Below are 22,550 nucleotides of genomic sequence, written 5' to 3' on the forward strand. Positions count from 1 at the left end.
ACTGGGCTGCTGTAATTGACTATTCTCCATTTGTAGGAGGAAAGAAATGATATCCTGCAAGCTTCAACAGCAATGGAAATGCTAGCAAATGAACTGCTATTACCTGGTATGTCTGCAAGTTGGGTAAAGAAGAATTGTTTTAATTGATGGAGAACCAAAATTGGCTAACACAACAAATAAGAATACAGCTCTCTCAATGATACCATGTGTGACTGTGGCATGTAACCACAAACAATGGCACATATTTTGGGAAGCTCTCTGATGCTTGCATCATAGATTATCACAATTCAAAAAAAAAAAAAGTGGAAATAATTTAGTTAAAAGAGAAGTGGGTTCAATAAGGAAACAACATACTGTAAATGTATTTATCGTATATTTCAGGCATTTGTGCTTCAGCAACTCAGCCCTTTCTACATAAGAAGCTCGTCTCATGCTTCGCAACTTTTTTTCTGGATTCCTGCAAATATTTGTGTCCTATGGAAATGGTACTGCAAAACTACACATGTCACAATTTTACACTGCACAATGGCCTTCTGGAAGGTGAGTCAAAAAATCCTCCTCCTCCTCCTCCTCCCCATCTGCTTGTACTCTATAGCAACACCATTTAATTAATTTCTTCATAAGCACATCTGAAATACACAAATCAGTAAGACATAGGAGGTTCATATCATGGATCTCAAATTCATAATCACTGCTATAGATATTTTGCTGTGTTTTTTTTTTTAGATAGGACACTTGGTAAATTCTGAATTATGTTAATATTCCTAGCATTGTCAACAAGGTATTTCTAGGAAAGTTATTTGTCATAGAGGGAAAGGGAAAAAATTTGACAAGTCAGTCAGTCACCGGCTGACACTCGCTGATGCTACATTGAAGAGGCCAGGGAACAGAAGAAAGAAGAAAGAAGACATGCACCCAACACCAGAGCTGAAGACACCTCTGAAAGGGGGGCCCCCGCCACGTCAAAACAGTAGAGGAGTAGGGGCCAAAACCGGACGTGGTTCCTCCTGATGATGTCTTGAGCTAACTGGATCCTATAAAGGAGCTATTGTGGTAGCAGACCACGAAACACGTTTGTAATTCCTCCTATGCAGGTGTGGAGGAGATTTATGTCTTATGTGATTACAACAATATATTTAGGAGAGAGCATTTCCACCCACCCACTGAATTGGAGCAAGACCATCAGCTAGCATAGAACAAGTATTGTTGGTTTAATCAGTTCACAATATATTGTTGATACTTATTTTATTTATCATAAAGATAGACAAAATTTGATTCTGGCAGGATTTGAATTTGTAAATAGATTTTTTCTTTTATTTATGGGCCCTTTTCAAGCCTAGCCAGGCTCATGGGCCCAGTTTCTCAGTTTCTGTGGCGTATGTGTTCCCCCCCCCCCCAGCTGGACAGGACGTCAGTTCATCACAGCATTACTCAAGAAACAGGAAGAAAGAATGAGAGAAAGTTGGGGCGAAAAAGTACAACAGGGGTCGCCACCACCCCCTGCCAGAGCCTCATGGAGATTTAGGTGTTTTCGTTCAATAAGCACACACAACGCCCGGTCTGGGAATCGAAACCGCGATGCTCTGAACATGAGTTCGCTGCTCTAACCACTGGGCAATTGCATCTCCATATATATTATTGATACTTATTTTATTTTTTATAAAGGTAGACAAATAGATATTTGATAAATATTGTTTATCTAGCATTCTACCAAAAACACATCTGCAGATGAACCTTATCAGCCACTTGTCTCCAGAATTCTTTTTCCTGCATTGCTTTTGGAAGTCACTCTCAGTAGACCAAATTCTTCAGTCAGTTGATCAACAAATGTCCTGGCAGGATGACTGCTTGCTCACTTTCTTAGTGGTTGTTCTCGCATCAGCATTTCATTTGCCACTTTATCCTTGCTATAAAAGCAGCGTTCATGAAATCTCAGTCTTTTTTCCTTTATGTTAAAAATATTAAATAATACTTATCCTCATTCCTCAATGTAGTAGTAGCAAACTTCAGTTGAGCTGTAATTGGGATATTGTTCATTAGAAAAGCGATGAATTTAATAATTTTCTTTGTAGTTTGTTTCTCCTATAAGAAATTATTTCATAAAGTGAAATAATTATCACTTAAACCTGATCTCCTTTACAAAATAAATTGTTTTAATTATTAAATTAACACTCTAAGTAAGCTTCTTGGCTCTGAGTAAACTTCTTCCTTTGAACACCTCTGTTCAGATGCTGTAGTATAATGTCAGTTGACATCAGAGAACCTATTTCTATTTTTTGCATCAAAATACAACTCCAGAACATTCTAGAATATCATGCTTTTTTTTTGGCCAGACTTTGCCTCAAGGCAGACCACTAAAAGACTTTCTCTCACATTTCACCTATATGTATATTTCTTTTGTATGTCTCTTTTTTCCCTCTCAAACATAGGTATAAATATATAACAGAAACAATGTCTTTAAATATAACATGTTTATATACAAGTCATATGATTGAACTTTTCTCCAACACATTATAGCAATCTTCTGATAATAAAATAACTAGAATAAATGTGTTGACAAAGAACATATCTTTATTTATTTCTTCTTCATCATTCAGCATCTTTACCATTATGTTCTTTATCACTCAGCATTAAATTCCAGTTGTATATATTCCATTTGTTTTATGTCCATGATATTTTTGTTAAGTATGAACAGCTATTGCTACATGGTAATGAGACATGGGCTGTGACTACTGAGGATATGCGAAGGCTTGAAAGAAATGAAGACTGTATGGGTAATGTGAGTATGCATATGGAGGCACATGGCCTAGTGGTTAGAGCAGCGGACTCATAGTCGAGGGATCGCATGTTTGAATCTCAGACCGGGCAATGTGTGTGTTTATGAGTGAAACACCTAAGCTCCACGTGGCTCCGACAGAAGGTAATGCTGACCTTCTGCTGACTCTTTCCTTCTGCATCTTGCAGCTCATCTGCGACGGACCAGCGTCCCGTCCAGGTGGGGAACCTATACGCCAAGGAAACTGAGAAACTGGCCCTTATGAACCAGTCATGGCTTGAGAAGGAACAAACAAACAAACATCAGTGTGCATATATGACAGATTCTGAGTAACTTGAGAGAAGAACTGGGTATATGTGGCATCAGATGTAGTGTAATGCTGTCAGGTAATACATATATGGCTGAAGACAGTTGCATCAGGAGGTGCCAATCTCTAATTGTGGAAGGTGTGATATTGCATCAGTTCAGGGACCTATATTTAACCTCATGGCTACATTGGTTCTGAGTTTTTTTTTTTTGAATGGTTGTGGTGTGACTTGAATGTTTTGAATGGCTTAAAAAATGGTTGTAGTGTGTGTGTTTTAATTGGTGTATTGGTTGGTCAGCTATAGGCACAGTATTCATTGGTCATATTGGAGCATTATGAAGCAAAAGTATATTTGTCAAGTTGAAATACATTGTTACATTTTTTTTTTTTTTGCAGTCAAAGTTGCTGAATACTCCGTAAACGACCGTAGTCTTTTATATCAAAGCAAAAGTTTTATACAGTTAGCAGCAAAGAGTACCACAAAATTTAACTATACATTTCAGGATTACTACACAATCTTTGAAATAAAAAATATAAGTGTAAACGAAATATGTGATACAAAAAATATAAGCATCCATTTTGAAAATGATTTAACCGTGACGGTAAGAGCCATTCTTCATAGAATCTCTTTGCAAATTCTCCTTTTATATTTATTTTCACTCATTTCTTCCAATTTATTTCTATATTTAAAAGTATTTATTGCATTATATTGGTTTAGCATGTGAAACTATTATATGAAGGTGATATAAGCATAATCCCTTTAAACATTGTTTGCTCCAGGATATGTGAGCAGCTTCTACAATATAATTCCAGCTTCTACAGTGCTTTGATGAAATTCTTTTGTTTTTTTGAGACAAAATTTATTTCCTCCACCTTAGCGAAGGCAGAGGTGTTGTTTTTAGTCATGTTTGTTTGTTTGTCTGTGGACAGGATATTTCAAGAACCGCTGGATGGATTTGGATGAAACTTTCAGGGATGTTTGGCCTCATGACTGGCACAAACTGATTAAATTTTGGGATTAATTCAGTGCCAGACAAGGATTCTGGATTATTTTCCCTATTTTTAAAATTAATTTTGGGGAGCGGGCCAGTTTCATTTTTAGCATTCTTGTTTGTGAGAGCAGTCTAGTTTATTTCAGATATTCTCGTTTTAAAAATCATCTCTGGCTAATCATTGAGAAGACGTTGGTGTTGGCTTGGCGGAGGTTTGCACTCTTTGAGTGCTCTTGTTGTTCAATGTGTTTCTGAGCAGGATGTTATTTAATTTGCTGTGTTTCTGAATGTTTACAACCTATGCTGAATTTTGGCTAGAAATGGTAGTGTAACTAGTGGTACATCCCCTACAAACATTGATGTTACCATTTGTGGCTTGCCTGCAACCAATGACATATATTGACATTCACTGTGCTAGTTCTGTGCTTTCAAATTTCTTAAGAATAAAAAATCTTTTATTTGACAAAACAGGTAAGGACATAGGCATGTATGTATGTGTATATATATTTATATATATATACATATATATATATATACATACATACATACATATATATATATAATATATATATATATATATTTATATATATATATAATATATATATATATATTATATATATATATATATATATATATATATATATATATATATATATATATATATATATATATATACTAGTTGGTGTACCTGGTAATTCCCGAGGGTAAAGATGTTCTATTGAAACGCCTTATTACTCTGATATAAGAAAGCAATTTCATTATAACTGCCACAAAAGGTATATTTTCTATCTCAAAAAAGTACAAAAACCTGTCAGCTGGAGGAGGGAGAGATTGTTGGAGGTTGGCGAGAGAGGTTTTCAGAGGTTGGCGATTAAGAGTGTAGGAGGTTGGTGAGAAAGATTGTTGGAGGTTGGCAAGTGACAAAGACATTATTCTGCTAAGCGAATGTATAACTGCTGTCATTCACAGAAAAACTATTGTTTTACTGTGAGAAAAGCGTTGTTGAAGTGTTAAGTGAAATTTGGCAATCGAGATCGAATCCACGCTATGCCTGCATGAAGCCACTACAAATACGTTGTGGAATAAAAAATTTATCTATTGTCATGGAAAAAGTGTAACTGTAAAACTGCAAAATTATCGGAGTAACAAGCATTCGAAAAAGTAGGTATGTATAGAAATGTATGAATGAAGTCCTTAATGTTTAAGATTCAAATTAAGGAAGTGCAATAATAATGTTTAGCAGTTCAAAACTGTGAGTAGTGAAATGTAGAATTTGGTCGGCTGATTGTGAGAATCAAATATTGATCGCTTCCCTAAAATCTGCAAGTGGTATGGGTTATTTCCCCTGGGTTGTTTAAATAAAATATTAGTAATATGTAGTAAATAGAAGAATCCATTGGAAAGGGCCTACTATCGATTTTTTTCAAGAATCTAAGTTTGTCATGAGGTTTCCAGACATGAGTTTTACTCATGTGTCAAATAAAGTATAAACGTGATATTGTCTGCAAAAATTAGAAATAGGACACACAATAAATAAATAGTCAAAGTAATCGAACATAAACAATGAAATGGGTTATTTCCCTTGAGTGTTTAAAAAATATTAGTTATATGAGGTAGATATAAAGGTCCCTTCCAGGGGACGTATTATCGATTTTTTCATCAATCTAAGTATTACGGAGATGTACTTGCATAGCAAGTGATATATATATCCAGTGCAGACCCTTCAGCTTACAGTGCCCTGGTCGAAGTGCCCAACCTGTGCTAGCATAGACAATGAACGTTAACTGATGATGATGATGATGATTATGTGTGTGTGTATATGTGTGTGTGCGTGTTTGTATCAAAACAGTTTGATTCAAATTCATTGGTACTTCAAGTTTCAAGCATGATGCAAATCCACAGCCATTGAATTTCCAATGAAATTTGAATTTCCAATGGCTGTGGATTAGCATGACACTTGGAACTAGGGGTGTCAACGAATTTGAATCAAACTGTTTTGATCCATACATGTAACTCCCAATAGATGTGTTGACCACCCTTCTTTCATTTGTCCACTCACTCGTATATATGTGTGTGTGTGTGTGTGTGAATGTATGTATATATATATATATATATATATACAAGACCAAAAAGGGTCGGAGCAATCTCAAGATTAATCAGCCGAAATTGTGAGGATGATCCGGTTCTTGACTGAAGATTGAAGGCTTCGAATGTCCCGTCCGTGTTTTTTGTATTGTCTTCTAAATGTTTTGCGTTCTTGTCCCAGTTTGTATTTTTTAACATATATATATATATATATGTATATCAGGTTGAGTAAAAATAAGCAACGTTTTGAACCATGAAGAATTTGTACCGAATTTTTGCAGAGTTAGGAATTTTGAAAACATATTTTGCAAATTGTTTGATAATACAGACATAGACTTGTCCAAATGCATTAATAAATTAAAATTGAAATCTTTTTCACCATTGTTACAATCATCTGAAATGGAACTGTGAAAGTATTCAAGTAATTTTGCGATTCAACTTCAAAAAAGGACGTAAAGCAGCTGAAACTGCTCGCGATATCAACGAAACATTTGGTAAGGAAATGATTAGAGAGTAGTCAGCTAGAAAGTGGTTTAAACGATTTCGCAGTGGAGATCGTGAGCATAGTGGACGCCCATCTGTCATCGATGACGGTTGATTAAAGACCATCATTGGGAAAAATCCACATAAAACCACATGGGAACTGGCAAAAGAACTTCAAGTTAACTAGAAAACGTCCTGCAAGCATTTGCATGCAATCTGAAAACCAAAAAAGCTCGACAAATGGGTACCACACGATTTGAATGAAAATCAGAAAATGGGCAGATATGAAATTTGTTCGTTGCTTCTTATCCGTAATCAAACCAATCCATTGCTCGAACGTATTGTAGCTTGCGCTGAAAAGTTTTTCGCAGTGGTTGGACCAAAACGAGACACCAGAATATACTGGATGCTTTTACGCAGTACTGGCATGGGAGCTCTTACACAGATGATTTTTACATAGCATCAGCATCCAGGAGTCCACAAGGTTAGGATCATTCATTTGAAGAGAGATGTAGGGGACATGCCTGTATGCAAGGACAGCCTTGATTTGGCCCTGCTTGATATGTAAGAAGAGTGTTAATAGAAACTCCATACGTTGTACCCAGTGCAAACTTTGGACACATAAGAGGTGTAATGGTATCACAGGAAGGTTAATGGAGAAAATAGTCTTTGTGCATGGCAAATATGCAGGTACAATAAGCATTAAAAACCTCAAATGCTCAGAGGTATCATTAGAAGTTGAAGATAGCTTCTGTTACCTAGTGGACCAAGTCAGAAATGGAGGAAGAAGTTCTGAAAGTGTAGTTGCTAGAATAAGAAGGGGTTGGGCACAGTTCAGAGGCCTCTACCTTGTTGGTAACTAAGGGTCTCTATCTTAGAGTGAAAGGCAGGTTGTATGATGCCTGTTTATATACAGTATGTTACATAGCAGTGAAACATGGGCTGTGACAACAAAGGAATTGCAAAAGCTTGAAAGAAATGAAGCTAGCATTTCTTTAGCATAAAGGCGGCGAGCAGGCAGAAACGTTAGCACGTCAGGCGAAATGCTTAGCAGTATTTCGTCTGCCACTACATTCTGAGTTCAAATTCCACCGAGATCAACTTTGCCTTTCATCCTTTCGGGGGTCGATTAAATAAATACCAGTTACGCACTGGGGTCGATATAATCGACTTAATCCGTTTGTCTGTCCTTGTTTGCCTCCTCTGTGTGTAGCGCCTAGTGGGCAGTAAAGAAATAAGAAATGAAGCTAGCATGCTCTGGTGGATAGGTAGTATTAGTGTGCATGCATGAGAGAGTGAAAAAGATTTAAGAGGAAAACTGGATATAAAAGTCATCAGATGTTGTGTGCAAGACAGAAGGCTGTGCTGGTTTGGTCTTGTGATGCATATGGATGAGGATACCTGTGTAAAGAAGTGCTGAGTTCTAACTGAAGAGGGAAGCTGTGGAAGGAATATACCCCGGAAGACATGAAGTGGAAATGACAAGGGACCAGGAGTTGTGATGATTTTGCTGTACTTGAAAAGATATGCCAAGCTAAATAAAATCACGTTCTTCCATATTTACTGGTCTGTACTTTGTAGGTGCTGGTAACACATGCAATGCACTTGTACTGGTACTGCATAAATGCACCCATGGCGGTGGTATGTAGAAAGCACCCAGCACAATATGTAAAGTGGTTGGCTCTAGGAAGGGCATCCAGTCATAGAAACCATGTCACAGCAGACAATTGGAAGTTGGACAGCTCCTTGTTAAACTATCCAACACATGCCAGCATGGAAAACAGACATTAAACGATGATGATGATTATGGTGTGTGTGTGTATGTGAGGGTGTGTGCATGTGTGTGCGTGTGTGTGTGAGGGTGTGTGTATGTGTGCATGCATGTACGTATGTGTGTGTGTGTTGTGTGTGTGTGTGTGTGTGTGTGTGTGTGTGTCTGTGTGTGTGTGTGTGTGTGTGTGTGTCTGTGTGTGTGTGTGTGTGTGTGTATGTGTGTGAAGGTGGTTTATGTGCTTGTGTGCTTGTATGATATTATTTCTATGTCGTTCTTTTTCAGTGGGCTGAAAGGCCAATTTTGAAGACAAACGAACCTATAATTACATCAAAGATGACCATTGAAGTTTATACTGCAGTCCGGTGTAGTATGCGTTTTGAAATATTTGGAACTGGTAACACTGAATTTCTTACATATTTGTTTTTCTGATTTACTTCATAAAATCTAAGTTATCTGCTAGTTGCTTGTATAGAGTGATATTTAGCTTGGCTGTTGGCTCCATAGTTTTGAGTGGAGAAAAAGGAAAGCAGTATTACTCACTTGGAAAGAATGCCTGTCCATAGCAGATGGCATTCCACAAAGATTTGATGTAAGCTCCTTATGGTCTATCGAGCTGAACTTCATAGAATTAGATTTATTGATCAAATCCACTAAAACACACCTATTTACTTTTAGCTGTTAGTTACAGAAATTTTTTTTTTAATCTGCAAAACCAGTGATGGGCTATGTTAGCAGATATTATACAATAGATGCTGGCATCACTGTGTAGTAAGAAGTTTTGTTTCCCGACCCCATGGTTCAAGGTTCACTGCCACTGAATGGTACCTTGTGCAAGTCATCCACTATACCACATGCCAACCAAAGCCTTATGAGTGGATTTGGTAGATGAAAACTGAAAGGGGTCCATCAGCTATATATATATATATGAAATGTTCCCAAGATAAGAGCCTTTCTAATCTAATGTTGTGGTTGAGCTGTTTTGTTTATTATATATTATTATTATTACTATTATTAGTATTAGTATTGTCCCTTTGATCCCCTGGTCGACAGTTTGCTTATTATTATTATTATTATTATTATTACTATTTTCAGCTTCGCCTCGTATTGCATATTATTTCTCCATACAGGGGTTTTTTTTCAATGGCGGCCCATTTTCGCGGGGTTCCACTGTTCCCTTCTCTCTCTCTCTCTCCCTCTCTCACGTTGTCTGCCATTCCCCCCTTCCATTGCTAAGAGCATTTTAAGCCAGCCCGTCAGTTCAACCTTCGCATATTCCCGTGTCAGGCCGAAGAACGAAATGTTCCCAAGATAAGAGTCTTTCTAATCTAATGTTGTGGTTGAGCTGTTTTGTTTATTATTTATTATTATTATTACTATTATTAGTATTAGTATTGTCCCTTTGATCCCCTGGTCGACAGTTTGCTTATTATTATTATTACTATTTTCAGCTTCGCCTCGTATTGCATATTATTTCTCCATACAGGGGTTTTTTTCAATGGCGGCCCATTTTCGCGGGGTTCCACTGTTCCCTTCTCTCTCTCTCTCTCCTCTCTCACGTTGTCTGCCATTCCCCCCTTCCATTGCTAAGAGCATTTTAAGCCAGCCCGTCAGTTCAACCTTCGCATATTCCCGTGTCAGGCCGAAGAACGAAATGTTCCCAAGATAAGAGTCTTTCTAATCTAATGTTGTGGTTGAGCTGTTTTGTTTATTATTTATTATTATTATTACTATTATTAGTATTAGTATTGTCCCTTTGATCCCCTGGTCGACAGTTTGCTTATTATTATTATTACTATTTTCAGCTTCGCCTCGTATTGCATATTATTTCTCCATACAGGGGTTTTTTTCAATGGCGGCCCATTTTTCGCGGGGTTCCACTGTTCCCTTCTCTCTCTCTCTCTCCTTCTCTCACGTTGTCTGCCATTCCCCCCTTCCATTGCTAAGAGCATTTTAAGCCAGCCCGTCAGTTCAACCTTCGCATATTCCCGGTGCACCCACCCTTGCCCACCCCCACCACCAATACCGGATATCTCTATATTTTTGCTCCATCTATACCGGATGTCGCTTCTCCCACCACCATTATAGGTGTCTACTCTTCGAACCCCCCTCTTCAATACGCTATTTCACCATGCATTACCCCTCTCTTGATATCCTACGTTCTACTTGCCTAGAACCTGTCATCATTTCTCTGAACCACCCCTCCCCACTGGTGCTCCCCTATATATTTCTGCCCCACCCCCCACATAAAAAAAGCACCATCCGAACGTGGCCGATGCCAGACCCCTCTGGCACCTGTGCAGGTGGCACGTAAAAAACACCCACTACACTCGCGGAGTGGTTGGCGTTAGGAAGGGCATCCAGCTGTAGAAACACTGCCAGACTAGACTAGAGCCTGGGGCAGTCCCTAGCTCCCCAGACCCCGGTCGAAACCGTCCAACCCGTGCTAGCGCGGAAAACGGACGTTAAACGATGATGATGATGATGATATATATCTTATGATAAAAGGCAGATTTTCTCTGCCTGTTACCATGTTTCTTTTTAATACAATTGTACAATATACAATTTCTTCAATTGGAATTTATTCAGTAGCCATGATAAAACTCTGAGTTTTGGATGTCGGGGCGGAAACCCACGCCACCATCTCTTCAGTTATCAGGCCTGATGATAACTGAAGTGATGAGGGCGTGGGTTTCCACCCTGACATCCGAAACTTGGAATTTTTCATGGCTACTGAATAATTGTCACACATTATATTTACAGATGAATTCCTCTATTTACATAATATTGAGGTCTCGCCTGGCATCTGTGCCGGTGGCATGTAAAAAGCACCCACTACACTCACGGAGTGGTTGGCGTTAGGAAGGGCATCCAGCTGTAGAAACACTGCCAGATCAGACTGGGCCTGGTGCAGCCTCCTGGCTTCTCAGACCCTAGTCAAACCGTCCAACCCATGCTAGCATGGAAAGCGGATGTTAAACGATGATGATGATGATGATATATATATATATATATATATATATATATATATATATATATATATATATATATACACATATATATATATATATATCGTCAGTAAATCAAAAATCCTAAAGAGAAGCACACTCTAAGTTATATAGCAGTAGAGTAATTAGATAGAGATAGTTATGGCCAGTCTATAGGGTTACCCTGGATTTTATGTCCATAAAGCGCTCAGCTTTACAGTGTTTCTGCAGACTCTAATGGCCAATGGCCTGTAACCTCTCTTGAGTGTGAAGGGAGAAAAGATCTTGTAGCTACTTATTGAATGCAGGGACAAAGGATTAAGGGTTAAGTGTAAGGGATTGTCTCCCTCAGACTGCTGTCGATAGTCAACATGGTTGGCTTGTGGGTTCCAGGACTTCAGTAGGAATCTCCAGAAGTGTAAGCAGGGTGAGAAGACCTCCATCCTGGAATTTCAGATGTTCCTTGGGTTGAGGGAGTTCTTTAATATTCTTGTCCATTCAGCTATGCACATCTTGCAACGCTTGCTCCCATTGATGTAGGAGCCTGGTTCTTCTAGGATCTTCCATGAGATTATGTGTGGAGTCCCTTCGTCCTTCAGGTACCACACATGACTGGCCTAGGACGTGACGTATCGTCTCTCTGGGATTCTGTGCTTGAAGGTGTTTCCAGAACATCCAGTATATTTTTGTTGCTGCTGGTGATGCTGCTTCTGTTGATGCTGATGCTGCTATTTCTGCTGTTGCTGGTGTTATTGGTGTTGGTGTAAGTAATGGAGTCATTAATGCTGGCATAGGGGACATCATCGATGGCGGTGTTGGTGCTGGCATTGTTGGTGCTTCTATAGCAATCGTTGTTGCTGTTGGAACTGGTATCAGCACTATACTTGTGGTAGCTGCTGTCTTCTTCTTCCAATCAGGACTCACGCCATTAGCCACAAAGAATTATCTCTAATTCGAGCCTACTCTAAGCTACTAAGAATGCATGTGGCAACTTGAAGATTCACCCATCACACACGATGCACAGGCACGAAAGCTACATTGCTATCCTCATTCCGTAAATGGTGGCTTTTAACGGGTGGAGAGCTGAACCATCCTGGGGTACAGAAGATTTGCAATCTAGACTAGGGTCCGAAAGTTTACCACACCATAGTGGGTTACACCATGGTTCCTCTGCTTTGTGACAGAAGTAGGAAGAAAGAGTGAGAGAAAGTTGTGGTGAAAGAGTACAGCGGGGTTTACCCCCGCTGGAGCCTCATGGAGCTTAGGTGTTTTTTGCTCAATAAACACTCACAATGCCTGGTCTGGGAATTGAAACCGCATTCTTACGACTACGAGTCCGCTGCCCTAACCACTGGGCCATTGCGCCTCCACAGCTGCTGTTGTTATTGTTATCATTATTAGCATTATTGTTAGCAATGATGCTGTTGCTATTACTGTTAGAGTTACTGCTGTTACCATCAATACTGCCATTTCTGCTACTGTAGTAGGGTGTCAATTATGAAGCTGAGATGGTATCTGAGGTGGTATTTATTTACGAAGCTGAGGTGGTAGCAGATGCTTTCCAAACTACTTATCAACATCACCACTCTCCTTTTCCGCTTCCTCTTTCTCTCCTCCTCCTCCTTCTTTTCTTCCTCTTCCTCCTTATCACCACCACCACCACCACCACCACCTCCACCTCCTCCTCCTCCTCCTCCTCCTCCTCCCCCTCCTCCTCCTCCTTCTTTTTCTTCTTCTTCTTCTTCTTCTTCTTCTTCTTCTTCTTCTTCTTCTTCTTCTTCTTCTTCTTCTTCTTCTTCTTCTTCTCATTACCATCAGTGTCAGTTGCCATTGCAAGCAATGATGATATATAAGAGACGTTTTTGCTTATAGCTTATAATTTTTATTTCAGTTCCATTCAAATGTCACTTACACACTCCGAACCTCTTTACTGAATTTACATTGTCATCATGTGAAGCAACAGACTCCTTATTATATTGTAAGAAAAATTAATTTTATCCTCTGATTTAAAATTACCTTATTCAACCTGCAAGAAATAGCAAGAAAATCTCCTGCAAATCAAATCCTATCCATCTTTAAAAGAAGGAAGAACATTTTGAATATTGTAATCTAAGATACACTATTTCTAAAACAAAATGGAACCATTCTGAATGGGACCATTTTGTATGTTTTGATCATTTTATGATGGAATTCTGAATATAAAACCTGTCTTCTCTCATCAGGAAAAAAGTTGACATTTGAATCAGGAGTTACAGCCAATAGATATTATTAACAATTGAAAAGGTGGTGAGCTGGTAGAATCATTAATACACCAGGCAAAATGCTTAGCAGCATTTCATCTGTTTTTACATTCTGACTTTAAAGGCTGCCAGGTTGACTTTGCCTTTCATCCTTTCAGAGTTGTTAAACGAGTACCATTTGAGCAATGGGGCTGATGTAATTGATCTGAACTTGCTGGTCATGTGTCAAAATTTGAGATCAATATTAACAATTTAAAAACTGTTTTTAAAACCATAATTGTCTTTCGTTATTTCATCGACTCAGAAATTATTAGTAACTTCCTAAGCATTTGACAGATATTGCACTATAATTCTTGGTATATTTGAAGAAAATTCTTGCTCATTCAGCAGAAGTCTAATAGAAAGTTTTATTACCACTCTTTTTGGTGTAGCTGATCTTCCAGATGACCAGAAGAAATATGTTTCTAATGATTTTTAAATTGACAATACTATCTATTGTTTGAAACTCCTGATAAAAGGACAAAAAAAAATATCCTTATTTTTTTCCCAGGGCTTTGAATCAAAATGCACTGATCTGAAATTCACTGCATGCATCCAATTCAATGTTACAATAATTCTTCCAGTCCAACATTCTTTATTTATTTATTGACTTTAGAATGATGAAAGCAAAGTTGAACTTAATAGGATTTGAACTCAGAGTGTAGAGAGTCAGAAAATTACTACAGAGCATTCAAAAACCCGGGAAAGGTTAACGTAACTTTGATTTGTAGTGGAGAACTGTAATGGATTGTATTACAGGATTTTAATGCAGAACTGAGATCACTAAAAACTTGAGTAGTGATTTTTCAACTAGAGAAAAGTTTACCTCCTAATGGTAAACACTTACATGACATAGAGATAAATATATCATACCCAAAGATTAAGTATTAATTCTGTAATAATATAATTGTTCCATCTCCACTGTACCTTAGGAATGAGAATCCAGGTTCGAAATTTCCCCAAGACACCTGATGAAGGCTGGAGGGTATATCAGCCGAAATGTTGTGTTAACAACAAACAAGATGTTGGCAAATATCCATCAAATGTAAATAATGTAAATAATGTACATAATTCCTCATCTCTTAAATATAGAATGGTAAAAGATGATGATGATGATATTAAAGGATGTTAAAGGATGATGATTATGATGATATTAAACAAGGAAATCAGTATAAAACACTGGCAATCAATATTTTTCTTTTTAAAACAGGTTTTAAATATGGAAATACAACAGTATCACCAACAATCACAACACAACCAATGAATACAACAAATACTACTACTGCTGTTGATACTACTACTGCTGTTGATACTAATACTGCTGTTAATACTACTACTGCTACTACTGATGGTGATACTTCTACTACTACTATTATAACAAGCCCAATAACAACAACAACTATTGATACCAGTGTAACAAACGCAACACCAACAACAGAAGCAACAATTGAAACAAGTACCGTAGCAGAAGGAACAGAAGAAGAAGGAGGAGAAGCAGAAGCTACATCACCAACAATAACAACTTTTGAGGCAAACATGACATCAACAATGATGACCGGATCATCAAATCCAGCAGAAAAGAGTAAGTAATTTGACTGAATTTAAGATAATATTACAAAACTAGAAAAATAAAATAATATTAGACAATTCATTTAGTGTCTGTTTCCATGCTGGCATAGGTTAGACAGTTTGACTGGAACTGGTAAGATGGAGAGCTGTACCAGGCTCCAGTCTAACTTTGGCTTGGTTTTTACAGCTGGATGGCCTTCCTAGTGTCAACCACTCCAAGAGTGTAATGAGTGCCCAGGTGCCTTTTACATGTCACCATCATACATACCTTTTATGTGTTACCATCATGGGTGCCTAATAGTTAATAGTTAACAGATTTTCTTAGATAAGATAAGTCGTGAATTTCTTTTTAAAAAAATATTGTTGAATTTTGTTTGATTGTAATTGTAAAAATATTGATTTCTATATTGATTGTTATTTGTTAATTATAAGTTACGATACGTATATTAATTTACTTATTATTATTATTGTTATTATTATTATTATTATTATTATTATTATTATTATTATCATTATTGTCTTTTTTTTTTTCTTCTTTCAAATTTGCTTCCATTTCTTGCCGAGTGTCTTCCCAACTCCTAGGGCAAAGAAACTCATAGTATACATTGGTAGGCCATTAAACTAAACTCACTAGTTCGTTCTTTTTTTTTTTTAAGTTAAATTAAAATACATGGGTAGTAATAGTTCTCACATCGACAATGCTCTTCTCAATACGTGTGATGTACCAGTTAAGACAATCTTTTGCACTTCTTGCAGGGATGGTAAGCCAGGGATCATTCTCATATAATTTTCGGTTCCCTTCTTGATTATTCCTAGTGCTCCTATGATCACTGGTATTGTAACCACCTTGAGATGCCACATTTTCTCAATTTCAATGAGCAGGTCTTTATATTTTATGAGCTTGTCAAACTCTTTCGCCGAGATATTATGATCACAGGGGATGCTCATGTCGATCAATAAGCAAACTTTATTGTTTTGGTCTTTCACAACAATATCCGGTTTATTGGCTTTGATGGTTCGATCTGTATGTACTGGAAAGTCCCACAGAATCATTACATTTTCTCCTTCAGTTACAGCTTCAGGGTGGTGATTATACCACTTGTCGGCAGTTTTGATATTGTAATGCCGACTTATTAGCCAGTGTGGATATTGGCCAACTCTGTCATGTCTTAATTTATACTCCACTGGTGCTAAGACTTTACATCCAGAGATTAGGTGGCCCACTGTTTCAATCATGTCGTTGCATTTTGGGTCTGCTCCATTTTTCATCACATTATTATTATTATTATTATTATTATTATTATTATTATTGTTGTTGTTGTTGTTGTTGTTGTTGTTATTATTATCTTGTGAGCTATAATCTTAACATATTACATATAATTTACATTGTGAAATAGTTTTGTAAGACAAAATCTTATTGAATTGGTAGTAATTTTTTATTTGGTATGTAATATTGCATTTAAGTAAATATCTTTAATAATAATAGAAACTTTGGTTTATTCTAAAATGAGTGAAATATTAAATCTATACATAAATTGAATTAATTATATAATAAGTTTAACTAATTTGTGTGTATATATTTGAACCATCTTCTATTTTTAATTCTTGTAGTTATAGTTTGTTGTAGTACTATGTATATAACTTAGCATGAAGTTTTTTAGTATAAATTACATAATTAGAATAAGATTAAACTTAGATGCTTATTAAATAAATACATAAATTAATAATTTAATGGATATAGATTAAATTAAAGTATTTTAGCTTCACTTAATGTATATTATGTATTTTATATATATATTTTGTTTTAAATATTTTGTTTTAATTACTTGTATTTTAATTTTCCAGTAATGGTATACTATAGTTTGTTATTTTTTTCTTCTATAAGCTAAAATATATTTTAATAGATAAAATAAATATTTCTATCTATTTATTCTAGTTTTATTTACACCATATTTTTAACGAGATAAATTTATTATAAACACTAAGTCTTATGTATTAAGTTTAATGGTTTAGTTAACAGAATACATTCAATAAGATAATTCATGTTTTTATTTTAAGATATATTGTTAAATTTTGTTTGTATTTTATTGTAAAATTATTTATTTTTATATATATTTATTTATATATATATTTATATTTTCTTATAAGATAATATAGTACATTTATTTAATTATTTTATTGTTTTTATCTTAGACCTGATGAGTGACTATACTTAAATTGAATTGATTTTATTGTTATCAATTTGAAAATATAGCCATGAAACACGTGTAGTCTATTTACTAATTATATACTATTTATTTATTATTTCATACTTTATTTAGTTCTAGGTAAATGTTTTATTGTATCTTTAATTTTTTTGTATATGGTATGATTTAAGTATATCATTGTTGAATTGCTACATGGTGGTTCTTCTCTAATTTATATACACGTATTATATATTGTGAAATTTGATTTAGTATTACTAAATTGAATTTTTCCCTGTAAGTTTGGAATCATATTCCCTAATATTAATATTATATATATATATATAATGTATATATATACATATATATATATATATAATGTGTATATATATATAATATGTATATATATATATAATGTGTGTATATATATATATATGTATATATATGTGTGTATGTATATATATATATATATATATATATACATATATATATATATACATATATATATATATATTATACATACACATACATACTACGCATATATTTATATGTACACATACGTACTTACATACACACACACATACACACACTCACAGAGAGAGAGAGAGAGAGAGAGAGAGAGAGAGAGAAAGAGAGAGAGAGAGAGAGAGAGGGAGAGAGAGAGCGAGATAAATATCTAGTTATATGTGGATACATGCACATGCACACATATATAGGAAGTGCTGATAAATTATTGCTTATATAGAAAAGGCTTTCATATAGTTCAACTTCAGAAGATGGTAGAAGAAATTTATTTGCTGAAGGAGTTACACACAAGAATTGCATATCAAACCATACAGTTGTACAGGCATACCTATACTTAGGGTTGTGGATTTGCATAAATCAGTAGAGCTGCTGATAAAATCACTTGCCATAATTCATCTCATCTGTGTATGTTCTGAGTTCAAATGCAGCTGGTGTCAGCTTTACCATTGATCCTTACAAAGCTGCTAATATAAAGTAGAAATGAAATACTGGATGTTGATGTAATGTTTTACACCAGAGCTTCTCAACATGGGTAGTTACTGTCTCCAAGGTAGCACTGGGCATATTGAAGAGGTGTTAGGCTTTAGGGAGCAGTGAGTGAAGCATAATTACAAGGCAAAATTTTACCTATAGTAGTAATCTATATATATAAAAGTGAGGTTGTGTGGTGTCTGTCTCCTACAATTTAGATTCCTAACTACTCCCACATTTTGCGGTGCAGTGTAACCAAAACCGGGTATCTTATAGTTGTGATTCATATCAGGCCCTTCTGGGTATTAACGCATGTCTACAATGAGTCTACGATTTAAAAAAAATTTACCATAATTTTTTCCCATTTTTAATGCATTTTTTTGCTATTATATAAGGGAAGTAACTCTCTAAAAATGTATTATTAAAACTCAGAATTTAAAAAGCTACAGTAACACCCCACTTTGTGGTTAGCCATATTGAGATGGTTATTATACTTTACATCTCTAAAAATGCTTATATAGTTATTTCCCTTACAAACCCGAGCAACGCTGGGCGATACTGCTAGTTATATTATACGGGATAAAACAAGTAATGCTCATTAAAATGGTTATCAAAATAAAATGAAATCTCATCAGGCACAGGGAAGTCATTAACTTGTAAGGCATAAAGTAAATTTACAACTTTCGTCTCTATTAATTTTTTTATCATTTCACTGTTAAAAGCTTATACAATCCATTTTTAGAGTAAAAGTTATAAATTATCATCCATGTTAAGTTAGTTTAGTCATGATACCTCACTCACGACTTAGATGAACGCTAGACATAACTGCTCAAATATATGGAGGCTACAAAAAAAGGTTAGAAGTGGCTGCGTGATAAGTAGCTTGCTTACCAACCACATGGTTCCAGGTTCAGTCTCACTGCATGATGCCTTGTGCAAGTGTCTTCTACTATAGCCTCAGGCCGACCAAAGCCTTGTGCATGGATTTGGTAGATGGAAACTGAAAGAAGCCCGTCGTATATATGTATATACATATATGTATGTGTGTGTGTATATGTTTGTGTTTGTCCCCCCCAACATCGCTTGACAACTGATGCTGGTGTGCTTACGTCCCTGTAGCTTAGTGGTTCGGCAAAAGAAACTGATAGAATAAGTACTAAGCTTACAAAGAATAAGTCCTGGGGTCGATTTCCTCGACTAAAGGCGGTGTTCCAGCATGGCCACAGTCAAATGACTGAAACAAGTAAAAGAGTAAAAGAGTAACCACTGATCTACACCACACCACACCCTCAAAATTTGTAACTGTGTTCCAGTTTCAGAAATCTATATTCTATTTACAGATTCCACTGAAAATGAAACTTTATGTCTATGTGCCTGCTATGTGGAAACAGCCGAACATTTTGAAAAACGAATGCAGGAGACCCGTAAGGAACTATCTGTGAAACGAAATGAAACATCAAGGTATATTTCCAAGAAAATAAGTGCTAACGATGACAGACCTTCATCTCAAGCTATTGGTGCATTGGCTGTTGCCTTGTTTACAGTTCTGGCTTCAGTAATTATTATTCCAGATATTTTGTCATTGGCCAGGTATCTGTTTTTACATATGTAATTTTTGAGGAATAAATTTAACTGTAGGCAGTAAAATATACTATTGTAAACAGGAGTAAAGAGAAGCTAGAAGACATATAAAAGATAGAAGAGACTATAAAGAGAAGGTAAAGAATATAATAACAGGGTGTATGTTCCTACCTTGAATGAATCACTCAAGAATGAACCTGTTTCTTTGATTTATTTAACTTTTCAAAATGAGCACTATAGTACATTGAGCAACAAATTCATAAATTTCAGTCAGTATTTTTCTTTCTTCATGAAATTTCTTTTGTTTTAAAAGTGAGATAATTTCTATCATTTAAATCATGTTATATTTTCTGCAATTCAGACAGTATCAGGATAATAGTAATTACAAAGAAATGGAACAAATGGGTCACCTTTGCAGACTGTCACCTTGGCTTCAACTATTCAAATGTTTTAATACAGATAATTTCATTTAAAATTTGAAAAAATAATTATATGAGTCAAATAACATTTGTTATTGTAGAACTGAAATAAATAAATAATCTTAGATGGTCAAATAAGAAATGCTAATGTCATTTTTTACAAAAAAAAAAAAAAGAAGAAAGAGAGACTTGTCAGAACTGGTAGTGGTTTTATCATTTATTCCCAGTAGTGTCAAGAAGCTGCCAACACTTTTTTCTGCAAATTAGGGGTAGTTTATCCTGTTCCGGCTATATTATTAGCATTATCCTGCATTTGAGAATTTAAAATCACTTCTTTAACTTTTTAAATAAATACTGTATCTATGGAAAAAAGGTTTTTTGAGTTTCTTTCTTGATAATAATCGTTTCTACTCTAGGCACAAGGCGTGAGATTTATGGGGATGAGGCTAGTTGAGTACATCAGCTCTAGTTCTCAACTGGTACTTATTTATCAAACCTGAAAGGATGAAAGATAAAGTCAACCTTGATAGAATTTTAACTCAGAACATAAAGATGGACGAAATGCCACTAAGCATTTTACCTAGCATGCTAATGATTCTGCCAGCTCGCCACCTATAATAATGATGATAATAAAGGCGGCGAGCTGGCAGAAACGTTAGCGCCCCAGGCAAAATGCTTAGCGGTATTTCGTCTGACGTTACGTTCTGAGTTCAAATTCCGCCGAGGTAGACTTTCGGGGTCGATAAATAAAGTACTAGTTTCACACTGGGGTCGATGTAATCGACTTAATCCATTTGTCTGTCCTTGTTTGTCCCCTCTATATTTAGCCCCTTGTGGGTAGTAAAGAAATATATAATAATGATGATGATGATAAATAATAATAATGATAATGGTAGTCTCTCAAGTTCAAGAAATTCGCTTCTGAATTTACTGAACAACCAGCACAGATAATTTGTTTATAGTGATCAAATGTTTGTATTGCACATTAGTTCAATCTGTTGGTGGTTATTATCTGAGTAAAATCTGTTATAGATGTGTTGCTTTAAAAACACAATATATATTGGAGGGAGATGAAAAAAATCTCTGCAGTGGGTAGAAAGAACACCAGATGCAATTTGGCTTTATTGGTCCTTGATAATGACTCAACAGCAGCCATATGCTTGAATGAAATCTGTCACCAGCTACACATAAGAGACAGCGAGTAATATATTCAGTGATACTGCAAATAGCCACTGGTCTGAATAAAAATACAGCACATCTATAACAGATTTTATCTTGAACAAAAATCGCCTCCTCTTACCTGTCAACCATGTGTACACAAATATTAAACATAGATGGCTATTTTAATTAAATTTTACTTCAGTTGCATACACTGGGTTTTGTATTCAGCTCGTTGGTATTTACACCAGTGAAAGTAGAAATTATTGTTTCCAGTATATCTGAAGTGAAAGATTTCATTTAGAGGTATAGCTGCAAAAATACATCATTGACAAGACCTAAAGAGGCTGAAATGTAGCTGTATTTTTAATATAATGTGTTTGTAAGAGATGTTATCTTAGATGAAAACCACAGTGTCTTGCTTGTTAATGGTATATATATATATATATATATACATTATGTTTGATACAACATTATATATATAATACATACATATGTACATACATACATACATACATACATACATACATACATACATTTTTTTTTTGTCTTAAGGCTGTGTCATGCGCGGGGACATAGAAATAATCGGACTGAATAGCCGATCGCGTGGTTAAACTATTGGGAGTGAAGGACTCCTAGCCTTTGTTACGACATCCTTCTAGGAGAAGATAACTCAGGTAACTGGGATAACTCTGACATAAAACCTGCGGCTCAGTGGTTACCGATGATGTTGACTTGTTCTTCTTTTTGGATTATGGCTGCTGTTGCTTAGTGAGTGGGGTTGACTTAGTGCACAATCTTTCCTCACTTAAAAAAAAATCTTCTTGCACAGGCATTGCACGTTAACAACATTGATTGATTGATTGATTAAATTGATTAACTTATTCATGATTGTTGATGGCGCTGTGAGTCTCAACTGAATGGCTGGCTGTAGCCTTAAAAAGCAAAAAATCAATGATGTACC

The 22,550-nt window shown here is 35.8% G+C and overlaps 1 protein-coding gene across 1 annotated transcript; it reads left to right on the forward strand.

Moving 5' to 3' along the window:
* Window positions 1-431: 431 nt before the first annotated feature.
* Window positions 432-20,718, forward strand: LOC115209466 (uncharacterized protein PB18E9.04c-like). Its single transcript, XM_036501037.1, has 6 exons — window positions 432-540; window positions 3,480-3,685; window positions 8,700-8,811; window positions 13,293-13,379; window positions 14,891-15,262; window positions 19,769-20,718. The coding sequence occupies exons 1-6, from the start codon at window positions 477-479 to the stop codon at window positions 20,038-20,040; spliced, it is 1,113 nt and encodes a 370-aa protein (XP_036356930.1). The 5' UTR covers window positions 432-476; the 3' UTR covers window positions 20,041-20,718.
* The last annotated feature ends 1,832 nt before the right edge of the window (window positions 20,719-22,550 follow it).

Source organism: Octopus sinensis, linkage group LG3 (assembly GCF_006345805.1).
Source record: "Octopus sinensis linkage group LG3, ASM634580v1, whole genome shotgun sequence".
In the NCBI taxonomy this organism is placed as follows: domain Eukaryota; kingdom Metazoa; phylum Mollusca; class Cephalopoda; order Octopoda; family Octopodidae; genus Octopus; species Octopus sinensis.